Source organism: Taudactylus pleione, unplaced genomic scaffold, assembly GCF_031769625.1.
Source record: "Taudactylus pleione unplaced genomic scaffold, aTauple2 ptg000256l, whole genome shotgun sequence".
NCBI lineage: Eukaryota > Metazoa > Chordata > Amphibia > Anura > Myobatrachidae > Taudactylus > Taudactylus pleione.
Window position 1 is genome coordinate 6,744,301 of NW_028284658.1, and position 27,204 is coordinate 6,771,504.

General features: G+C 45.8%; 1 protein-coding gene across 2 annotated transcripts in view; it reads left to right on the forward strand.

The window, feature by feature from the left end:
* Positions 1 to 20,478, forward strand: part of DHX35 (DEAH-box helicase 35) — a 48,228-nt gene extending 27,750 nt beyond the window's left edge. Inside the window, exons 16-22 of one of the 2 annotated variants that reach the window (XM_088480792.1) lie at positions 6,802 to 6,896; positions 9,875 to 9,952; positions 14,122 to 14,251; positions 14,435 to 14,516; positions 15,067 to 15,138; positions 17,423 to 17,534; positions 19,793 to 20,478. In XM_088480792.1, coding sequence (XP_088336918.1) covers positions 6,802 to 6,896; positions 9,875 to 9,952; positions 14,122 to 14,251; positions 14,435 to 14,516; positions 15,067 to 15,138; positions 17,423 to 17,534; positions 19,793 to 19,837 — 614 coding nt within the window. In that variant the 3' untranslated portion in view covers positions 19,838 to 20,478. The other variant, XM_088480793.1, reaches the window with a different exon arrangement.
* The last annotated feature ends 6,726 nt before the right edge of the window (positions 20,479 to 27,204 follow it).

A 27,204-nucleotide genomic window follows, 5' to 3' on the forward strand; every position in this document is an offset into this window, starting at 1 on the left:
GTCTGTGCTTTTTCTGCTTACTGTCAGCTTTTACCTGTCCCTTTTCTTCTCCTACGGCCCGATAGGTGTGGGGGGGGGGGGGAGGGCTTTTCTGTAGACCTCACTTATATAAATCAACTATTTGTGAGGTCGGTCACATACAGTTTAATGCTACACAGTGCCATATCGTGGACTGTTTGTGTTGCATACTTGTGAGTGCGCTGGTGTCTTCCTTGTGAAGATACAGATTTATTGCATATTTATTGTGTCATGTCTGACAAGGAAATTGAGCACTCCATGGCTCCTGTGTTGCTTTCCTGCAGACGCTGTTCTGCAGGAGTGGATAGGGAGGAACTATCTCAGGATGGTCTGTGCAGGCGGTGCTAGCTGGTATCTGGGCCCTCTAAACCCCCTATGTCGCAGGATCCTCCTTGGGCGATGTTTTCACAGGTGCTGGCGTCAATTGTGGACCGTTTAGCCGTTCCGCCTGCAGTACCTATCAGGGCGTTGCCCCATTCTCCGGGTATTCCGCAATTATTGCAGTCTCCCCCCAGGTCTCGGACTGTGGGTCCTTATGCGGGGTTACCTGTGTATGTCCAGTCCCCCCTGTGACGCAGCAGTCTGTGGTGCCTTTTCCGGGTATTCATCAAGCGGCTCCTCCACCATGGGTGGATGTCCTCTCTAACTCTGTGCAGAGTTTGGCTGCCTCATCTTCACCTTTTCAGTCGATGTTGCAGAGTGATTTGCCCTCTAAGGCGTCCAAGCGCCCCGTAGTGACTCGGATGTGTCCTCAGATGACTGAGAAGTCCACGAGGACTCTGACTCAGACACCATGGCCCAGGAGATGGAGACTAAGTCGTCCATAAATGTGCCAGCATTGGTTTGGGCGGTTCGGGCTATCCTGAATATAGAGGATGATGCACCGGCCCCTAAGTCTAAGTACCCTAATTTTAAAAAGACCAAGGTAACTTCGAGTGTTTTTCCCTTGTCTGACCAGTTGACGGATCATATGGCGGGGGCCTGGCAGATGCACAGTAAGAGATTCCAGCCTCAAAAGAGGTTGGCACCTAATTACCTTTTTCCTGAAGCTCATTGCAGGAAGTGGGAGACCCCACCAGCGGTGGATTCCCATGTCACCCGTTTGATTAAGAGTGCTACGCTACCGTTGCCGTCTATCTCCTCCTTAAAGGATCCCACAGACAGGAAGGTAGAGATCTGTTTGAAATCCATTTACTCCCTGTCAGGGGCGGTGGTGCGCCCGTCCATGGCCATCTCGTGGGTGGCTAAAGCCATCGAGAGCTGGGCTAACGCTTTGGAGGATTCATTTCCAGAAGATGCTCCGGATATCCAGAGAGCATTAATTGGGAAAATGAGGGATGCAGCTTCCTATATAAGGGAAGCGTCGTTGGATGCTAGCCTGCTGACCTCTAGGGTTTCGGCTGCAGCTGTGTCTGCTCGTCTGTCCTTGTGGCTGAGGTCTTGGCGAGCAGATACGGACTCTAAAAAGGGTCTGGAGGCCTTGCCTTTTAATGGAGAGTTACTATTTGGTCCGGACTTGGACAAGATAGTAGATACTTTGGCTAAATCCAAGTCGGCATTCCTTCCTTCGGCTTCAGCGCCGACCAAGGTAAGGAGCTCTGCCTTTCAGTCCTTTCGGGTTCAAGGTAAGGCCAAGGGTCAGTCCTTCCCGAGACATTCAGCGACCAAGGCCGCACCCAAGCCCAAGAAACAGGCATGGGGTGCTCGGCACCCTTCTTCCAAGCAGGAGGATAAACCCTACTGCCTGATGGGACGGGCCTCCCTCTGGGGGACCTCAGAGTGGGAGGCCGACTTCTCCAATTCGCCCAGTGCTGGCGCAATACCACCACGGATGCCTGGGTTCGAGAATTAGTCTCTCGGGTACGCCCTGTCCTTTCGGCTCAGGCCGCCCCACCAGTTTTTTTGCACGAGTCCTTCTCTGGACAAGACCAAAGCTTCCCAGATTCAGGTAGCTATAGAATGCTTGTTACAAGCAGGGGTCATTGTTCCCGTTCCGCAGTCTCAACGCGGGACGGGGTACTATTCTACTCTGTTTCTGGTATAGAGGCCCAATGGTTCTCCTCGTCCTATCCTGAATTTGAAGTCTCTGAACAAATACCTCAGGGTTCCCAAATTCAGGATGGAAACATTACGTTCCATCATTCTGGCAATGGAACCCGGGGATTACATGGTCTCCCTGGATATCCAGGACGCCTATCTCCACGTGCCCATAGCACCTGCACACCAGTGGTATCTGAGGTTTGCTATCCTGCAACATCACTACCAGTTTCGGGCGTTGCCTTTTGGCCTTTCCATGGCTCCGAGGGTGTTCACCAAGGTGATGGCTATTATGGCCGCCCACCTTCGGGGCCAGGGTATATGGCTGCTGCCGAATTTGGACGATCTTCTTCTGCTAGCGAGCTCCCCGGAGGTACTTCTTTGACATCTCCACCTGACCATTGCTTGTCTTCAGGCACACGGGTGGTTGATAAATTGGAAGAAGTCATCTCTGATCCCATCACAACGGATGGTTCATTTGGGAGCCCTTCTGGATTCTCGTCAGCAAAGGATTTTCCTGACTCTGGAAAAGGTGTCTCCCTACAACTGCGGATACACAGTTGCCCGAGCAGTGCTAGGGTGTCGGTCCACTCGGCCATGAGAGTCCTAGGGTCCATGGTGTCGGCATTCGACATGGTGGAATTTGCCCAGTTCCATTCCAGGCCCCTGCAGGGGAAGATTCTATCGGAATGGAACAGGTTACCTCACCGGATCCAATCCCAGACTCTGGTCTTGTCCTCGGAAGTGCGCCAGTCTCTAGCTTGGTGGCTTCAGCCAGCTCATCTCATTGAGGGTCGCCCCTTTTGGATCCCGGACTGGGTTCTGCTCACAACAGATGCCAGTCTCCGGGGTTGGGGGACAGTGACCGGCTCGTTGTCCCTTCAGGGCCGTTGGTCTGCGGAGAAAGCAGTTCTTCCCATAAACGTGCTGGAACTGCGGGCCGTGTACAGGGCTCTGCTGTCGTCAGGCACCGCTCTTCACGGAAGGGCAGTTCAGGTGCAATCCGCCAACGCCAACACGGTGGTGTACATCAATCACCAGGGAGGAACTTGCAGTCGAGCTGCGATGTCGGAGGTCTCTCAGATCCTGGCTTGGGCGGAGTGCCACCTTCCAGCAATCTCGGCAGTCTTCATCCCGGTAGTCCTCAATTGGGAGGCGGACTTCCTCAGCCATCACGACGTGCATCCCGGGGAATGGTCACTTCACCCAGAGGTGTTTCAACTTCTCGTGGACAAATGGGGACTGCCGGAGTTGGACCTGATGGCCTCCCGTCACAATTACAAGTTACCCGTGTATGGCTCAAGGACAAAGGACGCAGGCGCAAGCCTGGTGGACGCGCTGTCTGTGAAATGGACATTTCACCTAGCGTATCTGTTCCCTCCGATCTCCCTGCTACCTCGGGTACTAAGAAAAATCAAACAGGACGGGGGCACGTTTCTGCTGGTGGCTCCAGCGTGGCCCAGACGTCCTTGGTACTCCGACCTCAGGAGCTTGTCCGTAGATGCCCTGTTCCTTCTGCCTCAACGTCGGGACCTGCTGTCTCAGGGGCCTTGCCTTTTCCCCTGATCTGGGTCGGCTGTCTTTGACGACGTGGCTCTTGAGACAGCCGTCTTAAGGTCCCGGGGCTTTTCAAGCTCTGTCATCAGTACCATGCTGAGGGCACGTAAACCTGCCTCTGCACGGATTTACCACAGAGTGTGGCACACTTACTTTCAGTGGTGTGAGTCCAGAAACTTTGATCCTCAGGTGTTCAGGGTTTCTAGGATTTTGGCATTTCTGCAGTCAGCTCTTGACCTGGGCTTACGTCTTGCATCCCTGAAGGTTCATGTATCGGCTCTGTCTGTGTGGTTCCAACGTAGAATCGCTACACTGCCTGACGTTCACACCTTTTTCCAGGGTGTTCTTAGAATCCAGCCTCCCTTTGTGCCTCCAGTGGCTCCGTGGGACTTGGCGGTGGTTCTTTGGGGCCTTTTGAACCTCTTGAGTCGGTTGACCTCAAGTGGTTAACACTTAAGACTGTGTTTCTCCTGGCAATTGCTTCGGCCAGGAGGGTATCCGAGTTGGGGGCACTTTCCTGTAGTCCCCCCTTCTTAATTTTTCACCAGGACAGAGCAGTGCTTTGCACTCGTCCTGAGTTTTTGACTAAAGTTGTCTCTAAGTTCCACATCAATCAGGAACTGGTGGTGCCAGCTTTTCAGTCCCCTGATCTTAGAGCTGGTGAGGCTTCATTGGACGTTGTCCGTGCTCTCAGAATTTATGTTGATCTGACTGCTTCTGTTAGAAGGTCCGATTCTTTGTTTGTCCTCTGGTTCTCATAAGAGGGGTTGGCCTGCCAACAAACAAACTTTAGCCTGTTGGCTTTGTTCTGTTATTAGGGAGGCTTATATACAGGAACGTTTACCTGTTCCAGCCTCTGTTAAGGCTCATTCCACTCGGTCTGTGGGTCCCTCTTGGGCTGCTAGACGTGGTGCCTCCGCTGTTCAGCTCTGCAAGGCAGCCACTTGGTTTTCCATTCAGACGTTTTTGAGGTTTTATGCGTTTGACACCTTTGCCTCTCAGGATGCATCCTTTGGGAGCAGGATTCTCCTTTCTGCACAGGAGCCTCCCCGTCCTTAGTTGAACTGCTTTGGGACATCCCCAAGGTCAACCCTGTGGACCCCCTATGGACCCTGAAGTAGAAAACAAGAGATATGGTAAGAACTTACCTTTGTTATCTCTGTTTCTACGAAGTCCATAGGGTCCACAGGGCACCTGCCCTGACGCACCTGGCTTCAAATGGGCTGTGTTGCTGGTCACCGGTTTTCCGTCTCCCATTTCTGTGAGTATGGTTTCTTGTGTGTTCCAGTCTTCCTTCTCTCTGTTTAGTCTCCTCCTCCGGCCTTGGCTGCTTACCAACTGAGGTGCCTGTGGCTCGGGGGAGGACGGACCCAAGTGCATCCTGGGAGCAGCTAAAGCTTTAACTGCGTGGTGCCCTTCGTGGATCCAGATCCAGTTATACCCCAAGGTCAACCCTGTGGATCCTATGGACTTCGTAGAAACAGAGATAACAAAGGTAAGTTCTTACCATATCTCTTGTTTTTTTTTCTAAGACACAGAAGTCATCTAACCCTTTTCCTTTTTTACAGGGACAAGATGATCAGCTAGCGGTGGCTTGGAAACATTCGGACAAGAGGTTCCAGATCTCAAAATGTTTTCTGTCATCCTACCCTTTTCCCTCAGAAAATAGGGCTGGGTGGGAATCCCCGCCACCAGTGGATTCGTCTGTGTCCCAATTGTCCAAAAAGACTACTCTTCCGGTACCGGGGCAATTGCCCTGATGGAAGCCTCTGACCGTGAGTTAGAATGGAATCAGTATGTAATACCTGTGTTCAGCCCCGGTTCAAATCCCGAAACGAGAAGCCCGATAGCAGGAGATCCCAACGCCCGCTGGTGAGTACCCTTGCGTATCTATGTGGATCGCACGGCTGGCTTGCACAAGTCTGATTCCTTGTTCGTTCTTTATGATGTGGCCAAGCGTGGTTGACCTGCTTCTAAACAGACTTTGGCGCGTTGGATTTGCCTGACAATTCATCAAGCTTATTTGGCAGCCTCTCAACCTCCACCAGCTTCCATTTATGCGCACTCTACGCGTTCTGTTGGACCTTCCTGGGCGGCTGCCAGAGGAGTCTCTCTTTGTCAACTTTGCCGGGCGGCCACTTGGTTGGGAGTTCATACCTTTAAGTTCTACAGGTTTGACACCTTTGCGCCTTCAGATTCTCAATTCGGTCGTTCTGTTCTTCAGGTGTCGCAGTGCTCTCCCTCCCGGGCGGGTAGCTTTGGGACGTCCCCATAGTACTTACTCCAGTGTCCCCTGTGGTTGATAAAGAAAATGAGATTTTGGTACTCTCCATAAAATTGTTTCTTTGAAGCCACAAGGGACACTGGATGCCCACCCTGCTCTGCTCTCTGGTTGTGTTCTGGTGTGACTGTTATCTTTCCAGGCTGTCACTGTTGTTTTGCTGTTCTGTTTCATCTTCTGCTCCTCCTTTTCTAGAGTTGCTTCTTCTCAGTCTGATCTCGGCTCAGTTCTTTAGCTGGGTATGAGAGGTTGCATAGAGGGGGAGGAGCCAGCCACACTGATTAAATTCTTAAAGTGCCGGCTCCTCTCTTGACCCAATCTATACTCCATAGTACGTACTCCAGTGTCCCTTGTGACTTACTTCAAAGAAACTAATTTAATGGTGAGTACCAAAATCTCTTATATATATATATATATTTTTTTTATAGTAGTCTTTCTTTACCACTGGGGGAAACTTATCAAATCCTGGAGAGCGATAAAGTGGAGAGAAAAAAGCCGGGTACACACTATATGATTGTGCGAACCAGCAATGCGACAAGTGATGCAACGAGACACTGCATGATCTGGTGTAAGAGGTCTTGATGCATCATTACATGCTGCATATAATTACACAGTGTTCGTTGAATCAGTGATCAACGGATGATATTGTATGGTGTGTACCCAGCTATAAAGTACTAGCCAATCTGCTCCTAACTGTCATTTTTCGAACACAGCTTTTTAAAATGACAGAAGCTGATTGGTTCTCTCTCTCTCTCTTTCTCTTAATATATCTCCCTTTAATGCAGTCTTTTCGGTCTTCCTATAAACATGAGTTGTTACAAGTATAACCATGTAAATTAGTTAGATTTGGTGATAGAACCTTTTGAGCACATACCTGTAATTATCAAGTAATGTATTTTACTTCCCAGGAAATTTTGGATGTTCTGCTGAAGTTCTAAGCATTGCAGCCATGATGCAAATACAGAATATCTTTGTCTTCCCTGCAAACCAAAAAGCTCAAGCGGTGAGTAGAATTAGAATAGTAAGCCCCTTTAGATTTGAAACACAGTACTGCATAGTGTGTAGCAGTCCTGTTATTTAATGTAAGAAAGTACACCTATGCCACTGTGTATTCTTCACTGACTTACCGTATATACTCGAGTATAAGCCGACCCGAATCTAAGCCGAGGTACCTACTTTTACCCCAAAAAACTGGGAAAACTTAGTGACTCGAGTATAAGCCTAGTGTGGGAAATGGCAGCAGCTGGTTGTGCCCCCAGTAGTAATTCCCCCTGGTTGTGCCCCCAGTAGTAATCCCTCCTGGTAGTGCACCCAGTGGTAATCCCCCCTTTCAGTGCCTCCAGTGGTAATCCCCCCCCCTGGTAGTATCCCCAGTGGTGATCCCCCCTTTTAGTGCCCCCTGTAGTAATGCCCCCCTGGTAGTGCCCCCTGTAGTAATCCCTCCTGGTAGTGCACCCAGTGGTAATCCCCCCTTTCAGTGCCTCCAGTGGTAATCCCCCCCCCTGGTAGTATCCCCAGTGGTGATCCCCCCTTTTAGTGCCCCCTGTAGTAATGCCCCCCTGGTAGTGCCCCCTGTAGTAATCCCCCCCCCTGGTAGTGCCCTCTGTAGTAATCCTCCCCTGGTAGTGCCCCCTGTAGTAATCCCCCCCTGGTAGTGCCCCCTGTAGTAATCCCCCCTGGTAGTGCCCCCTGTAGTAATCGCCCCCTGGTAGTGCCCCCTGTTGTATGTGTCCCCCCCCCTCCCAGTAGAGAGAGATGTGATAACAATAAAAAATAAAAAAATCACTTACCTGAAACTCCAGCTCCTGGTCCCGCCGCTATCCGCTCCTCCGGCCGCTTTGCATGGGAGAGACGTCGTCATGACGACGTGTCTCCCATTACCCACTGCGGGAGCCGGAAGATGGCTCCCGCAGTGGGAGCAGCAGCAGCCGCTGAGAGTCTGACAGACTCTCAGCGGCTGCTGATTACAGCAAACACACAGCTGCCGGCTCCGGCGGCTGTGTGTTTGTGCTGTGTAGCGCTGACCGAACTCCGTCCAGTCAGCGCTACACTTCACTCGAGTATAAGCCGGGGGGGAACTTTTTCAGCATAAAAAATGTGCTGAAAAAGTCGGCTTATACTCGAGTATATACGGTAATTATAGTAGATATGTTTTTTACACAGGAATTGAATTGGTACTGGCATGCATGCACTGTGAATCTTTCATTTTTACATGCTTTCTTACAACTTTTACAGAGTACATTACTTTTATTTTTTTGCTTATTTTTTCTGTTTTATTTTTTTTCATCATAGCGCTCCTCTTAGAAGATACTTTTTTTTACTTTTATTACCATTGCATATTACTCAAAACCAGTGAATGGAAATTTAATATACTATATATACAGTTGTGCTCTCTTGAGCCAAACAGCCCATCTTGGCGCGCCAGGTCCCATGAAACACTGCTAGCGCCGGGTGTCTATTTTTTCATGTTGTGTTTTTTTTTTTTTTTTTATTGCCGAAAATGCATCTAAGCTGTAATGGGATGCGACTAGGATGCACCAGGAGGCTGTGTTAATTACTTTGATATGACACTTGTATATCTCTGTGTGACAGTCTCTGAACCAGCATGCAAAGTGCTACGACACAACTGCCGCAGCTTTTTTTTTGCTTTTCCTTGCCAAGTTCTGTTTACAGACTCGGTCGCAACCAGCTATACAAGTGTCACATATCAAATCAGCAGTCTCCTGGGGTGTCCTAGTTGCTTCGCATTCTGACTCGGACACATTTTCGGCAAAATAAAGATACCCGATGCTAGCAGAGTCTCACAGGACCAGGTAGCTCAATCATGCCAGGCATGTCACGCTACGTGGCGTATTGAGGATAGATGTAGGAGGACACAGCTATACTAATGTGTCACTCTCCATCCTTCAAAGTGAGAACATTAACTTTCATTTCAAGAATGAATGACAGCCCTAAAACACAACCGTGGCAAATCCACATAACTTTATTCCAAAATTTCCTCCACATGCCCTTTAGTTGCCCTAAAATTCAACTTCATCTTCCACTTGCTCCAAAACAGCCTCAGCACATGCCACATATACATGTTTTTAAAACTACTCCCCTGCACAGCTACAGATGAAAGATTGATAACCTGAGGTGCAGAGTACACTGTACCCTCTCCTCCTCCACTATGTGCCGCAGAAGCCAGCAGCTAACATTCAGTCTTATTCTCTGCTTTGTTATAGCACAGAGCTGGGGGGAGTAAAGGCTCGCCAGGCCGTCTGTTGCTCATTATTGCTGAAAACTTCTCTCTGAATACAACTGTATCCTGTGCATTGAAACTGATCTGTGTTCTATTCCAGATCTGTTTGGAAAAAGTACTATTATTATTTTAATAATTGTTAAAAAACTTTTGTCTTAAATTGGAAAACCCATTTAAAAAGTATAAAACTATCATTTATATTGACTTTTTATATTGTTTTTTGAGACCTGTGGAGGTATGTAAAACCTTATATTGTTTGTTTCCACATTAAGAGGTAGTAGAGCCACAATCTGAAATGAACTAAGTGATATCCACCATGCCTACTTCTCGCAGATTGCCATGCTAGGAGAGAGGTGCTTCTCTATCTAAGGAGGCAGGCAGGGAGTGTGGATAGGTTGATTGATACACAGAGCTAGGTCAGTAATGTCACAGAAACCCAGTCTCTGCTTTTTTATACCTGTATTCTAATGATGTGGGAGCTGTCTGTAATGAAGAGGAGGTAATGTTTCACTGCTGTACTAGTGTCAGGTTAACCCTGAACAATGTATTATTGGATGGTCCTATAAGTATATGGATAAAATGTGCATATAGCTCCGCTTAGTTGGTGTTATGTAATCTGTACAGTTGATGTGATCACAAGGAAAACAGGAAGTGAAAGTAAATGTAAGCTGACCTATTAATTACCTATTTTGCTGTACCTTTTGCCATTGTAAATATTCCTTACCTTTCTTTGTTCACAGACTAGAGAACATCGGAAATTTGCAGTGGAAGAGGGGGATCATCTGACCATGTTAAATGTGTTTGAGGCTTTTATCAAGGTGAGCATTTGTGAATATTTTACCCACTGACTGCTATTTAAACAGTGCTCAGATTGGTAGTAAATGGCCTAAACGATCACCAGCCTGAACTGTTGACTCAACGCAGGATAGATCCATGGATTCATGTTGTTTACTCCAAATTCTGACCATAACATCTGCATGTCTCAGCAGAAATTTAGGTTCGTCAGACCAGACAATGGCCCTGATTCAGACCCACTCGCGAGCGGCTGTCCGCTCGCAAGTGGGTCGATGTTCTGCACTGAGCATGCGCACGACGGAGGGAGCTCCGTCGTGCGCATGCGCCAGACGCGACGAGCGAAGGAAAGTCCTTCGCTCGTTGTGTCTGATCAAAGGGGGCGTGCTGTCGATGTTGATTGACAGCACGCCCCCTTTGGTGGGCGTGCTGGGGGCGTGCCTCCCTGACGGGGGCGTTCCCACGGGAACGCCTCCCGTCAGAAGCCGGCCCACTGGCATCACTAGTGATGTCAGTGGGAGTGATTTTGGCTCTGATAGAGCCAAAATCACTCCGGAGCTTGCGGTTGAAAACCTCAACCGCAGGCTCCGGCTCGCAGTTTCGATGGTCGCGATGGTCACGACCATCGCAGGCCATCAAACTGCACGCTCGTATAGGCTGTGGGTGGTGACCCACAGCTATACGAGCGTCCAGGAGGACGCTCCATTTTTATGGAGGGTGGCCCTCATTCAGAGCGTGCGCTCTACTCAGAGCGTATGGCTCTGAATGAGGGCCAATGTTTTTCCCAATGTTCAACTATCCAGTTTTGATGAGCCTGTGTCATTTTCCTGTTCTTAGTGGAACCCGGTATTGTCTTCTACTGCTGTAACCCATTCACTTCAAGGTTCGACCTACTGGGCATTCAGAGATGCTGTTCTGCATATCCCTATTGTAATGCTTGTTTATATGAGTTACTGTGGACTTCATGTCTGCTTAACCTGGTCATTCTCCTATGACTTCTCATTTACAAGGCTTTTTTGCACACAGAACTGTTGATCACTGTTGTACATGAAAATACCAGGAGATCAGCAGTTTCTAAGATACTCAAACTACCCTATCTAGCACAAAAACTCATTCCACATGCAAAGTCACTTGGATCATATCTCCTCCCAATTCTGGTGTTTGGGCTAAACAACTTGACAATGTATGCATGCTTTTATTCATTAAGTTGTTGTCACATGAATGACTAAATATTTGCAGAGACAAGCAGTTAAACCGGTGTGCCAAATGGATGGATCGATTGATCTACAGCTAGAGAGAGATCAATCTACAGCAAGATAGATTGATGGATCTACAGTTATATCTACTGATAGATATAGGTCTACTGATACATATAGATCTATAGATAGCTATGTAGTGATTAGAGTTAAAGTGAAGCAAATCCATTTTGTGAAAGTCATATTTTTCTGTGAATTAAAAAAAGAAAACCATCATGAGATCTCTCCTGCTATACATGCCTCCAATCCATCTCAAAAGTGACTCTCTTGGATTTGGTTCACTTTAACTCTGAACCCTCCTTATAGGTCCATAGAAGATTGATGTAGATCTAAAGATTTATATAGATATCTAAACCTATACATTTCATAGAATGGGTTTTGGTGCCCATCTAGCGTACGCATAGTGAGAAACTGGAAGGTACCTGCCCCCTCCTGTTCTCCCCACAGGTTTCACTGGCACTGTGGTGGGCACAGTTACATACTAGTGTGTGTTGTGGTAGAATGAAGCTAGGTGGCGCTGGTGAGCCACTGAATGTGTGCCATGAGCCACCCAAACAAGTTTGAAAAGGGGTGTGACCACACCTATCTGCGGCCCAGAGGATACAGCCTTGGTGAGGCTATGGCAGCCAAGCAAGCCAGTGGGCCATAACTGCTAGAAGCAGGCAGGACTGACTTTGCGTGCAGTTGTGCGCAGACTAGCTGCCTTTGATAGGACTGAAGAAGTGAGGTAGTGCACTAAATGGGGGCTAGGTTGTTTTCTATTTTCTGTTGCTGTATGCTGACGATAGTAAAGCACCATTTGGTTTGTTTTAACCTGAACATGCTGTATGGAGACCCTTATATGAGCATGCAAATACTACACCACTGATATATCTCTGTATCTATATCAGAGGTTCCCAAACTCCGCCATTGCAGCCCAGACCATTATATCTTCTCCCTCTACCTTTTATAGCTGTCATTAAACCATTGAGGCAGTAAGCATTCTCCTGGCATCCCCAAACTCAGATTCGTCCATCAGACTGTCAGATGGTCATGGGTAGAGTGCCAACGAGAGGTGATGGGGGACAGTGGGACTTCTGAGGAGCTGCTCTTATGCTGACTCACAACAGCTGCAGCACTACAGGCCCTTCACTGATGGAAAGCGCAGGCATACTACCGTCAGGTGTCTGAGTGAAAACCTGTAATGGAGGAAGATGATGTCAGTCAGGAGCATCCTGTGTAGGGGGTGGGGAGGGGTGCGTACCATATTAAATAGGGTTGGTCTGAATCTGCAGATTGTGAAGTAGGGTTTGTCCCTCCAGATAACTTGTCTCCACTGCTCCCGGTTCCAGTGGCAGTGTACTTTACACCGCTCAAACAGACATTTTGGCATTCACTGGTGGTTATTGTAAGTCGCAGGGATTTTAACTAGATTGTTTGCTCTGTGTTAGACCGTTTCAGAGCATCAAATTATGATCATTCCTTTCTCGTGGTTTTTATATCCAGTTTAATTTGTGATCCATCACATGCAAGTAACCCAATTCTCTTACTTTGTCCCCTAAATTGGGTTTATTTGATGAACTTCAAATACATACTGTAAGGTTTACAAACTTTGCTTACTATACGTCATTGTGCAATAAGCTCAAATACCATTTTTGGAACCCTTCTCTACGGTATACGTTCAGGAAGCCGGCCATCACAATGCCGACAGTCTGCTTCCCAACTACTTAATCCTGGCGAGGGTTAAATGACAGGTGTCTAAATCTAGACGCCTGTCATTTTACCGAGACCAGCGCCCGGCATCCCGATCGGATGCTGGGCGCGGACAACCGCGGGTGGGGGGGGGGGAGGTGGAGGTAAGGTTTGGTGCTCCCGGGGGGGACTTAGGGTTTAGGCACCCCCCTGGAAGGTTAGGGTTAGGCTAGGGCGACGGAGGGTTAGGGTAAGGCACCCCCAGGGGGAGGTTAGGGGGACTTAGGTTTAGGCGGCGGGCAAGGGGGGGGGGGTTAGGTTTAGGCACTTAGAGGGGGGGATTAGGGTTAGTCACAGGGGGGGAGGTTAGGGTTAGGCACCCTAAAGGAGGCTTAGGGTTAGGTGGTAGAATTAGTTTATACTTACCTTTAGGACTATCGGGATTTTCTCCTCGTTGGGCTGACGTTGCCGGGATTTGGCCAGCAGTGAATTGTACTCTACTACCATCTTTTTTTTTTAATTGGAGGTATCTTGTTAGTCATGCCTTAGGCCTTTATCTGAATGGCCTACTTAGGAAATTCCATGATATGTCAGAAAAAGTATGGCAAGTCAAGATAAAATTTCACATTGCATTTAGTTTTTCGATGTAGTGTAGTTATGATGTTTTTGGTTAGGACTGTAATATCGCTGGGTGCAAATGATTGTGGGGAAATTTTTATTATTAACCGTACAGTTTGTGTAAAAGCAATTATAAAATGTGTAGCCAGGCTTCTCAGTATTAATCCAGACTCTTCAGTCTGAGACAGGTGTAATAGTAAACAGAGGATTAACACCTCTCTGGTCAGAGATGCTTCCAGTTGATTGATGAGTTTGTATTTAGGGCCATAGTCAGGTAGAGTGACTGCAAGATTCAATGCGAATAACTATATGAAACATCAGCTGATCATGCTCCACTTTGACTTATGACCTAATTAAGCAACACGTTAGCTCACTGTTTGGTGTGTATTTTGCTGATGCGATTGAGGGGTGAAAGGACACTAGCACATATTACTTTTGAAGCAAAACTGCTGTGGGAAGTTGGTATAAGGTCAATCACTCAATTGTAACTCCATGTTTCATATATGCAAAATTGGCTTTTAGATTTAATTGTGATTTCATCAGTTTATTTTAAAGACCTGTTCCCCTTATTGATGTGTCTAGTGAGCACTGTGTATATCCTGAATAATATGCTTTGCACAGTTCTAGAGTGTCTCCTGTCACCTTTTCAGTTTAACAAGAGCTCTCAGTGGTGTCAGCAACACTTCCTAAACTACAAGGGGCTGATGAGAGCAGTCACAGTACGGGAACAGCTAAAGAAACTTCTCAGCAAGTTCAAGGTGCCCAAGAATTCCAGTGAAGGTGAGCTCTATTGCGAACTGGAGATTGTGTGCTGCAGTTTTGGTGATGACGAGGGGAGCCCTAGGTCCATTGTTTGTACATGGTATACTAGATTTGAGTGGGAAATGAGATTGGGTTAAGGCACATTTTTCTATCCTATTTATAAGCATTTCTGTACTGTATATTTTTATTTGATGATTCTAGGAGACCCGGATCCCATTTTGCGGTGTATTGTGGCTGGATTCTTTGCCAATGCTGCCAAGCTTCATTCCACAGGAGTTTACAGGTAATTGCACCATTTAAAAATGCGACTTAAAATGATTTCACCTGCACACAACTCACAGATGTATATTGAGCTGAGCAAATCTTAGAATTGCAACCCCTTGTACTTGAGGAGGCGTATCAGGGTTGCTCACTTGTAAGTTCTGTACAGTAGGGGTGCACAGTCACAAGTCAACCATGCACCTTATAGATGTGTCCACCTTTTATTTGCATGTGTCTATACAGCCGGATTACATTAGATGATGTCTTCCTAGCACTCCGTTGCTGTGTCCAACGGGGGGGGATGTGTCATACTGCTAATGACCCGTGGGAGCGCGCATGTCATGGGCACATATCATGGACCTTTTAGGATGTCTCTTTGAACGTCTCATAGGTTTGGTGTATCTTTCATGTTGATGATGGCTTCATTTTTGCCATGGATATATTGATAGATATCATCTTGCACATCTGAAGATACATGCAGCTCAAAGTGCAGATACTATTAACTAAATGCCGGATACAGTTGAAATTTTACGTAGAACCTGAAGTCCTATTCTGTGTCTTCTTTTTCTAAGGACACTTCGCGATGGTCATGAATTACATATACACCCAACATCTGTGTTATATGCAGAGAAACCTCCAAGCTGGTGAGTACGCTGAAAAAATCCTGTTTATGTCCCTGTGCAGCATAGATGAACGTTCTTTGTGTGCCAACCATATGCAAATTACAGTAATGTAAGTATACCTTTCTGCCAAATCTTTATAAAATGGGAATAGTCATGTCACCACTATCCTACATTCAGAACATTTCTGAGCTCTAAAGCATAGTATGGATAGAGGACCTATGAGATCACAATGGTTGTAGAATACTGTCTTATACTAAGCTCCTTTATCACTTCTAATCTTTAGTAGTGACTGTTTAATAGTTGGATAATGATAGTTACTTTTCACCTATGTACCTTATTTATTAAGTGTTTTAGGGTAGTAGCTCTGCTGTAAGAGTGTTTCCAGCTATAGTAAAACAAATGTTAACCCTCTAGTGCAGAGGTTTCTAAACTGCTAATTAAGGCCCTCATTCAGAGCCGTACGCTCTGAGCAGAGCGCACGCTCTGAATGAGGGCCGCCCTCCATAATTATGGAGCGTCCTCTTGGACGCTCGTATAGCTGTGGGTCACCACCCACAGCCTATACGAGCGTGCAGTTTGATGGCCGCGATGGTCTTGACCATCGCGACCATCGCCACTGCGAGCCGGAGCCTGCGGTTGAGTTTTTCAACCGCAAGGCCCGGAGTGATTTTGGCTCTATCAGAGCCAAAATCACTCCCACTGACATCACTAGTGATGTCAGTGGGCCGGCTTCTGACGGTAGGCGTTCCCTTGGGAACGCCCCTGTCAGGGAGGCACGCCCTCGACACGCCCACCAAAGGGGGCGTGCTGTCAATCAACATCGACAGCACGCCCCCTTTGATCAGACACAACGAGCAAAGGAAAGTCCTTCGCTCGTCGCGTCTGGCGCATGCGCACGACGGAGCTCCCGCCGTCGTGCGCATGCGCAGTGCACAACATCGACCCACTTGCGAGCGGACAGCCGCTTGCGAGTGGGTCTGAATCAGGCCCTAAGTCACCTGTACTCAAGCATGTATATCCTTAAAACCTGGACTGTAATAGCAGAGTTGGGGAACCTCTGCTCTAGTGAATAACAGTACAGAAAAATCGCTAGCACTGCCTTACTCCTATCAATATTTAGTCAATTGTGAATTTAAAGCCTACAGTACATCAAAGCAAATCTAATTCTTATGTGAACACATATGGTGAGCTAGTAACAAATAACCAGTGGGGGCTGCTGCACAGGAAGACCCACTACCTTTCACTCTGAATGAGGTAAATACTGACTTTTCAGGTTTGTAACAGTGAATCCAATATATGGCTGAAATAATTATACAAGTATTAACCATGTAGAAATAACAGGAGAATCACTGACAACTTGTTCTGTTCAGCACTCTCATTTCTTTCTACCACCTATGGACTACATAGTCTAATCAAGAAATTCTATTTTTTTTTTTTTTTGTATATATATTTTTTTTTTTTAACACAGTGCGTTCCACGATCAAAAGTGTTTAGTACATCACAGCGCTATTGTGAACCAACTTGGAATAATGTGACTACATCCTTGTTGGTTAAGAAGCCATTCCCCAACAAAGGAAAGAACGATTTGGATTAACCCATAGTAGAGCGCTATGGTTGTCTGTCACCTACCACAGGCATCATGTTATCATGAGCTGTAATTGTTAAAGTCCCAGTGTCCATTGCTATTGTGTTGAGACCATAGTATTGGAGATCATAGCAAAGCTATGACAAGGGGCAAATGGTAGTAGCTAAATAGTAAATTACTACAGTGCTCTCCTAGTCGATCCCTCCTTTGTGGGGTACAAGAAGTGAGCATTACTCCAAAAAAAACTGACATTAGGATGGGAACATTTAAGATATTAATGTCTTTACTAGTACTTTGTTGACTAGTTGAGGATGATTGTCTTTCCATGTACATGGTAACTGCTATATATCTCCATCTCATGTTAATAAACTACTTCCTTTTATAACCTATGCACACGTTTCAATTCATTACATATCAATAGAAAATCAGAAAAAAGCATTTTGATGATCTCACAATCTAGTTGCTGCCCTCCTGCTTTCACAAAGACTTGAAGATTTTTTGTATTAAAGAAAGATGTAGACATATGAACAGCAAACTTTTTATATGTAAAACCATGTACTGTAACTTTTCGAATTTGAGGACTAAGCAACTTATAATCATGTCTCATTTTCATATGTCTAAATAGTATATATAGTAGTAGTATATACATCTCTGGAATAAAAAAAGTTCTGCTTTAATATTAAAGCATGACAGTCTAGATAACACTGTTTTTACATGTAGGGTGCTGTTTAGTGAAGTGATCCAAAGCAACAAATACTACATGCGGGATGTGACTGCAGTTGAGTCGGCATGGCTGCTGGAGCTGGCACCACATTTCTACCAGCAAGGAACGGTACGGCACACAATTTGCTTAATACCTAGTAGATCGGTAAATCCATATATTACTGTTAGATGTAAAACATGCCATCCATATCTGTTTGAACATAGTAATAACACATTTTACATTGCAGGTGGCCACATGATAATAAACAGCAATTCTGTTAACCCATTGTGCTGTACTGGGGACGATGTACCCAGGGTAGTCTTCAAAATAAATAAGCAGATGTGAAGGGATTCAGTTCTGAATAATTTTTAATACTGTGGGGTCTATTCATGTAAAACATGAACTGGCTACCAAAAAATATCGCTATAGTATCACATCGATGTGATTTATATAGTGATTTTTTTTTTTGAGCCATTCATGTACACTTAACTGCCTGGTGTCTTCCTCCGGTAAATGTCACCACCGCGATCCCTGGAAGTCTGATATGTCGTCTTCTTACTGTGCATGCGCCGGCGTTTAAGAGCAGCAGGTCACGCCAGACCTGCTGCAAAGGACGCTGGTCTACGGGGGGCGGAGCCAGCGCTGGGTGCCTGGTTCCCTGCTATTTGCTGCACAGATTACGCTATCCTGAGATGGGGGATCTGTACGCACCAGAGGAACAGAGAGCTGAGTTTTCCGTTCTATGAATTGCACTCACCTTACTAAAGTATGGTTATGTGATGCTTAAACAAAGCAGAGGCGCGACAGGAGAAAGAATAGCTTTCTCTACGGTAAGCCGCTCTATGAATAGACAAAGACAGTGTAAAGCCCTGTTTTCAGCTAAACGGCTTTTCACTGCTACATGAATAGATCCCCTGTAAGCGGTTTGATTCTCTTCATATCTAATTCTTTGTAGCACTCTATTTCTTCTCACAAGAAGACTTTTTCAAAGACTATGGAGAAAAATCTTCTAATGAGAAACATGTCAGAGTAGAGTGGTACAAAAATTACTGTTTGCAGAGAATAAAGGGACTGATTAAAAATAAAGTGAATGGAATCCTGAGGTTATCATGTAGCCCTAGAAACTATATCTATACTAATATTATAAGAATGTTGTGTCTGTCTGTTCCAAGCTGGAGTAAAAATGACTGAACCGATATTCACATCACCACATTTTGTAGTGGAAACTCCCAGATATAACCTGCACTTGTTTTTGTTATTACTCAGCTGAGATGAAACAAACTTTATTATCATCAATACAAAAGATAGGTGTGACACCTTGTGCACGGCTGGTAAGGGGGTGGGGGAGAGGTGCTTTGGGCCCTCGTTCAGTTGAATAGGATAGGCTACATACAGATGTGTCCTCATACATCTAGCTTCCTTGCGTGTTAAACAGTCCTTCTATTTGCGCCATGGCGTGACTTGGCAGCGCCAAGCGTCTTTATGTACGACCTTTATGCGTGTTATTCACACATCGATGCAAATAGGATGCACAAGCAGCTTCTGATTAAAATGATATGCGGCATGCCTGTATTCTGTGTGTAACTGCGGGTGTATCTACATGTGAACTGATACGTTACAGTATCACAGCCGCTGACACACGAACGTAGCATTTTGGATGCAGATACACCTGCAGTAGCACACAGTGTATATAGGCATGCCGCATATCGTTTTAATCAGCAGAAGCTACTTGTGCCTCTTATTTGCATCGCTATGCAAATAGGACACATCTGACAGTAAAAGGTTGCACGAAAGACACTCTGCAATACCGAGTCACACTGGTCTCGCGCGTTATGTGTAACTCGACTTGTAGCGCACCGAGGAAAGATGTATGTGGACACATCTGTAGCAGTCTGTGCACAGGGCACACAGTGACATTGGTGTGAGTGGTGGGTGAAGACGATGCTGGTCATATAGGTCACTCCCGCAACAGGGCCCCTATGTAAACCAATACAACTATAACTCTTCAAATAAAAAAAAATGTTAGAAGCAATTTCATCGTGGGAGAAGCCACGGGCAGCAACTAGTCTTTTATAAGTCCTTGATAGATATTCTGTACATTTAAACTGTTAGGATAATTATTACTATTACTATTATCTGAAATATTTTTATTATCTGTATTGTTATCTTATGTTTTATAGTCTATAACTTTTATTGAAAATTAATGTATGCTAAGCCCTTTTAGTTGAGTAAATTTTGCCATACTCCTTTTAATATAGTGCAGGTCCAGTTTAAGTTATTTTATGCATTCAGCTACAAACCTAATACTATGCAGTTGGTAGATACAGCTATAGTTATAGTGTCTTTGTGCCATTTATGTAACTTATTCTTTTCCTCTAACCATACAGCATCTATCTAGAACCAATAAACGGGCCAAGCTGGACAATTTGTAAGCCCATTTCATTTGTATGTGATCCCTCGGAGCGAGAATTTACTCCAGATTCACCAACATTTCTACGTCTGACCTCAACTCCCATGGAGATCCGTCTATCTGCTTCCCTACGAGGACACCGTTCTGGAACCTCTCGCTGACTAGTGGGGCAGATTATAAGCCTAGCACCAAGCATAATCACGTCGGCATATTCTGAGCAGTCAGCCTGTGTCATTCTATACAACATCATACTTAGACTCATAGAATATATATTATATATACAGAAAGCAGCTTTATTTTTTTAAGTTGTAAATGATGGATGGAAATGATTAGAGGACAATATGCCTTTTGAACAATTTAAGTGCTGCATTGGTGTTATGACATTTGTATCATACATTGTATCATGTAAATCCACCACCATATACCCTGGTTTGTGAAAGTGCAAAAAAAACTAATTTCAGTCAGGTTCACATGCAACTGGCTTAAGAACTGTTTCACTGTGACAAAAACCACATTAGCACAGCACAGACTCTACAAATCACATGGAGCTGCAAAACCTTAAAAGACAACAAACAAAAAAATCTGTGTATCTGTCCCTTGGCTCTATACTTTTGTTTTCTATAAATGTCTGTATATCGTCACAATAAACCGGAAAGTACCTCACCAGTGTATGTGTGTGTGTTATGATCTTCCAATGAACATAATAGAAGCATCACCATATATCCTGTGTGGTGACATTGTTATTTTAATTGATTTTTTTACTGGATGGAGACAGTTACTTGAGAGATTTCTAGTTTTAAAGAGAAGAAAATAAATAAAAAGTTATTGTATGAGTAATGTCAACTAAGAGGTTGAGACGGAGAGTAGATTTACTTACTAAAGCTTCTAAAAATGAAAAGTAGTGGTGTTACACACAGCAACCAATCAGATTCTGTCTATCATTTTCTAGGGTGAAACAGAGAAATGATAGCTAGTATCTGTTTGGTTGCTATGTGCAACAGCACCACTGTTCATATTTAGCAGCTTTAGTAAATCTACCCCAGAGGCAAGGAGGTGTGTGTGAAAAGAAAACAATGTAGCTTATCAGTGTGGTGTATGTATCTATGCCAATGAGAGAATAATCGGCTACAGTATGTTGGGAAACAGCAGCTGAGTTGTCTTGCTAAATTTGGCATAAGGTATAATCTCCACCAGGGAAGGCTGTCCTCTGACAAAACACTGGCTATTTCCATGTTTTTTTTTTTTTGCCCCCTTTTAACCAGTGTGGTGATTGGTATCCTGATTAAAGTTCAGCAGTGTCTAGATAAACACTCAGACCACTCAACACCAGATGGTCGACAGGCAATAGGTCTACAGGGACAAAAGGTCGACACATGTATTTTTAAGGTGAGGGTTAAGGTTAGGCACTTGCCGGAGGATTGGGTTAGGCTGCGGTAGGTGACTGTTAAGGTTAGGCACTAGGGGGATGGTCAGGCTTAGTTGCCAGGGGGAGGGTTAGGGTGAAATTAAGCTTAAATTGAAAAGAGTTGATCATTTTTGTGTTGACTATTTTCACAGTTGACCTTTTGTACCTGTCAACCTATTGCCTGTCTACCATCTGTTGTCGATCTATTGAGTGTCTGGCCGTAACTAGGGTGGTGCAGGTCAGGGGGCGCTGTTCGGGCCTGTCAATTTTCAGTTTATAATAGTTCTCACTTGTAGCTCCCTATTATTTTATCCCCAGCATCTCCTGGCCACCCCCATCTCTTCCCTGGCCATTCCCCATGAGGCCATGCCCTTTTTTTGGTTGCATTTTGTCCCTATTTGAAAAATAGGGAGGGCGCAAATGCTCTTCCTGGCACAGGGCACCAAAAAATCTAGTTACGACTCTGCTAGGCACTGTCAATCTTCTATACCAAACCCGTGAAGATTCACAGTACTTGTTTACAATAGTTGTGCTGTATGTCAGGTAAAGCCAATTTTCTTCTTCGGGTTCCATAGGGTCCACAGGAATTACCTTGGAGTATGTGGTTGGAGTGATCCAGACACCAAACAGTTACAAGCTTTAGATCCCAGGATGCACTGGGTACTCCTCCATATATACCCCGCCCCTGGCTACAGGCACTTAGGGGGAGATTTAATAAAGCTTGGAGAGAGATAAAATTGGAGGTAAATCGCACCAACCAATCAGCTCTTAACTGTCACTTTACAGGCTATGTTTGAAAAATTACAGGAGCTGATTGGTTGGTGCTATTTATCTCCAATTTTATCTCTCTCCAAGCTTTATTAAATCTCCCCCTTAGTTTTTTGTTTGGTGCACAGGATCAGTGCACCTTGTAGACAGGGGACTGCTCGGGCAGTCCCAAGCTTTGTTTTTTTTTTTTTTTATTTAAATGAGTAAGCAGCGCTAGCGTCCGTATGGACACCCGTGCTGCTGCTCCATCTACCCTCGCCGGCACCGCAACACCAGTTAGGGAACTGGTGATTTCGGCAGGTGACAGCGTAGTTTCACTAGACGCTGGGCCCAGGACTGCAGCCGGGTGACTCGGGGATGCAGGTAAGGATGTTCCCCACTTGCGGAGGTCGCTGTAGTGGGGAACCAGGGATGACTGCTTCTCCCACTAGACCACCCGGGCAAAAATTTCTGGTTCCGGAGACAGTGGCGTTAGCCATGTAAAAAGCTTGGTGGATTGATACAGCCTAGGGGAGGTAGGCTCTCCCCGGCAGCCCCTCCCCCAGCCGAGACGCCGATGCAGAGATGAGGTTTCCCGCGTCTGGGTTGCTCCTCCCTGGTATATGAGACGCTCAGAGACCACTTTCAAGTGCTCTACTGTAGCTGCGAATCTCAGGAGGTTTGGTCAGTCTCCCTGTATACCTCTCCTTTGGTGGCCAGGTTATACAGAGCTCAATATCCTACTAAGCTTTTCTACTTTTCATAGTTGACTAAGCCTATTGTGCGGTTCTGGCGCTGTTTGTGAACCGTTTATCTACACCCACGCTGACCCCTACTATGGGATATCCTCAGCAGCTACAACCTGCTATGTTTATGCGTCATATGCATCCATCCTGGATGGATCTTTATGCCCACTCAAGCCAGAGTATGGCTCCGTCTCCCACTGCATTTCAGCAAATACTGCAAGCAGGCAGGCTGGTAGTACCTAAAACCAGAAGGCGGTCGGCTTCTTCTTATCAGTCCGTCCATTCTATAGATTCTGATGTATCTTCAGATGAATTTGAAGACGTACAGTGCTCCTCTCAGGAGAGGAGGACCATCTGCCAGCAGTGGATGTTCCCTCCTTGATTAGGGCGGTCAAAACTATTTTAAACATGGATAGATACTGCAGAGCCAGCACCTAGGACCAAGGGTCATCAGGAAATTCAAGCAGTAGGGCGGCATAGTAATACTGATATCCCCTGCTTGGTCCAGGTGCCATTGGTTCACTGACCTTCAGATTCTCTCTGCAGACACTCCATGGCCTCTTCCTCTAAGGCGGGACCTGTTAACACGTCCCTGCCTGCATCCGGACCTTCCCCGTTTGTCTTTAAGGGCGTGGCTCTTGAATCTTCCATTAAGAGCCAAGGGTTTTACTGCCTCTGTAATTCAGATGATGCTTAAGGCACGAAAGCCTTCCTCTGCCCGCATCTCTTACAGAATTTGGCACTCGTACAGTCAGGTGCATAAATATTGGGACACTGACAGAATGTTCATATTTTGGCCTCTATTCACCACCACAATGGCTTTGAAATGAAACAAACAAGATGTACTTTAACTGCAGACTTTCAGATTTAATTTGAGGGTAATTACATCCAAATCAGGTGAACGGTGTAGGAATTACAACGGTTTCTATATGTGCATCCCACATTTTCCCATGGGAACGCCTACCGTCTGGGTCTGGCCCCACTGACATCACTAGTGATATCAGTGGGAGTGATTTTGGCTCTGATAGAGCCAAAATCACTCCAGGGCTTGCGGTCACCGAGACCCTACTGCAGGGTCTCGTCACAAGCCCGATGGTTTTGACCATCACGACCATCTTTTTGGCCGCTCGCATATGCTGTGGGTGGTCACCCACAGCTATGCGGGCGGCCAGGAGGCCGCTCCATTTTTAGGTAGGAGGGCACTGATTCAGAGCGAGCGGCTCTGAATCAGGCCCTGAGTGCCTGTAGGCAGGGGTGGGGTATATATATGGAGGAGGACCCAGTGTATCCTGAAAGCTAAAGCTTGTAACTGTTTGGTGCCTGGATCACTCCAACCACATACTCCAAGGTAATTTGGGCCTTATGTAATGTGGACCCAATGGACCTCGAAGAAAAAGAGTTAACAAAGGTATGTTATACCATAGCTCTTATTTTTCCCTTGTATTCATGTGAGGGCACCAGGTTTATGTATGTGTGATTTTTGCCCTCTCTCCGTTCACCACCTTGAGAAAGGCAGTGGTTATAGCGCTCTTGCACGGTACCCCAGGTCCTTTTATCTGAGTTGCTTTGGATCGCAGAGGAATGACACAATAGCAAAGGTACAAGGTTACCTTTATTTTACATACACACTAGTTACCGTATACATGTAAAAACAGCAACTACTAACTATTATACAGTATATACAGAATTGCCAGTAGTATTGGCTAAACCTTGGGGATCCCACACACATGTCCCTACAGCAGAGGGTCCTTTTGTGTTAGAAATGTGAACAGTTATTCTGTCTCGCTTACCTGCCTTGGCTGGGCAAAACTACACTTGCGAGGGGCTGCTGTGTGACTCCATGCTTCTCAGAGAAATGGCTTCTCCGTTCTTGACTTGCTGATCCCAGCCGCTCAGTCTGATTGTCCTCTGCTTGCCAGTCACCTAGCTCCAGCTCGCACACCAGCTGCACACCTGGGACCGCTCCGGTGGGAGCATACGCGTTGGATGCGTATCTTTTGCCAGACCTTAGCCGGGGCCGGCAGGCTGGGTTGATCTCCCGACTCTTCTACCCAGCTCTGCATGTGTCGTGCCACTTAGGCTAGGGACGCCACTCCACTCTAATCTCAGATTTTCCCACGATTAGGTGACACCCCTGAGCCCTGCTATTGAGTGATTGAATGCAGGGGCTGGATACTGAGCAGTTAGTGAGTTGAGTTTTACCTTCCCCCTGTGGATTTCAGGTGCTGGACAGTCTCGCAAAGGCCACACTAGTACAAAAGAAACTTAATCATATGGATAAGATAGTTGGCTCCCCTGGGGCCTATAGAAAGTGTCCCTGGTACCCCTTTCTACAATCATATGTAACCAGACATTTTGGTGCCCTGAAAGAGCGTTGGCGCCCCCCTCATTTTTCAAAGGGACATAATGCACCCAAAAAAGGGCAATTGCTTCATGGGGAAGGGCCAGGTAAGAGATAGGAGAGGCCAGGAGATGCTGGGGATGAAATAAGAGGAAGCTACAAGCAAGAATGATAATAAACAGAAATTTGACAGGCCCAAACATCGCCCCCTGACCTGTGGTGCCCTGTGCGATGACACCGGCTGCACTACCCTAGCTACGGCCCTGGTCGTTCAGTGTAGGTCCCTCCCTCATCACTGAACATGCACAATCTGTCGTTATCGTCAGATTGTGCTGCATGTTCAGGCAATGGACAATGTAGGAAACTACCATTGGGAGCGAGCATCGCTGGTCGTTTCCGTCATTATAGTGCACAATTACTGAGCGATTGCACGATTACAATGTCGTAATCGTGCAATCACTCAGTAATATCACCCAGTGTGTACGCACACTTAGAGTGCTCTCTGACACGACATTTCAGAGAGAGAGAGGGTGGGGGTGATATCCACTCCCCCCCCCCCCCTGTATCCATAAAACACATATACACCATTAAGGAGATGCAAGGGCACTGTTCCCTAATGACCTATCTAAATACAAACATTCCACCATCATTACACGTCATATGCATCCTATAAGTGAAGGTTTTAGGGATATTATACACTGATAGATACAACACATCATAGGGACTATTTCCCACAGTGGAAATTACCTATTACACACAGTAACACAACATGTTCAGGCTCATTGATATAAGGTCCTATTAATGTCCAATACACAGTTCTGTCCTTCCTGCCCTCATTTACTGTAAAGCAGAACTAGGCTGTAAAAAGTACACACTTTTGGGACAAGCCAAGCTGCCGGGTTAGTAACAAGCTAGGGAGGGAGGGGAAATTGAAGAATTATACCACAAGCTATATTTATGATGCACAACAGCATACATTACATGGCCAAATGTATGTGGACACCAGAACATCACAACCATACCTGTAAGTGCATGTTGAAAATCTCCTTCCAAAACCATGGATGCTAAAGTGGAGTTTGTCCCTCCTTTGCTGCTATAACAGCCTTAATTCTTCTGGGAAGGCTTTCCAATATATAGAACATGACCGTGGGGACACACATCCATTCACCCATGAGCATTAGTGAGGCCGGGCATTGATGTTGGGCAATAAAGCCTAGCAGTCTGCGTTCCAATACATCCCAGAAGTGTTAGATGGTGTTAGGGCTCAGTGCTGGCAATCACGTTCTTCCACACCAACTCTGCAAACCGTTTTTTGATGAACCTCGCATTCATGCTGAAACCGGAAAAGGCCTTTCCCAAACTTTTGCCACAAAGTTGGAAACACACAAGAATGTCAGAGTGTGCTGTAGCATGGATATTTCCCTTCATTGGAACTAAGGGACCCAGGCCAAAGCATGAAAAATAGGCCAAAACCATTATTGCACCCCCATCAACCAACTTCAAACTTTACATATGATGATATGTATTCTGGCAGGAAGCATTCTCTTGGCATTCACCAAGCAACTTCATCCACCAAACTGATGATGGTGAATCGTGATTTGCCACTCCACCGAAAGCACTTCCACTGCACCAATGTTGCTGTGCTTTACAGTGTTCTAGCCAACATTTGGCATTGTACATTGTGATCTGAGGCTTGTGTGCGCCTGCTTGGCCATGGAAACCCAATACATGAAGCTACCGACAAACCGTTCTTGTACTGACCTTGTTTCTCAGAGGCAGTGAGTGCTGCAAATGAGGACAATCTTTTTGATTCACTTTACAATAACAGCACTTACTGTTAACCTTGGCAGAAATTTGACAAACTGATTTGTCGGAAAGGTGGCACCCTATGACAGCGCCACATTGAAAGTCCCCGAGCTCTTCAGTACGATCGATTCTAATGTTTTACTATGGAGATTTCATGAATATATGCTTGATGTGCTTGATTTAACGCACCTATTGGGTATGTGTGTGGGCGTATAATGCATAGGAAAATCGTTTTAAAGAAGAGAAGTCTTTCGGATTCTTAAGGTTTTAGAGTTTGGAAAAAAAATTGCAAACTTAAGTCTGCTGATTTGTATGTATTTTAAGACAGTGAAAGTTACATTCTT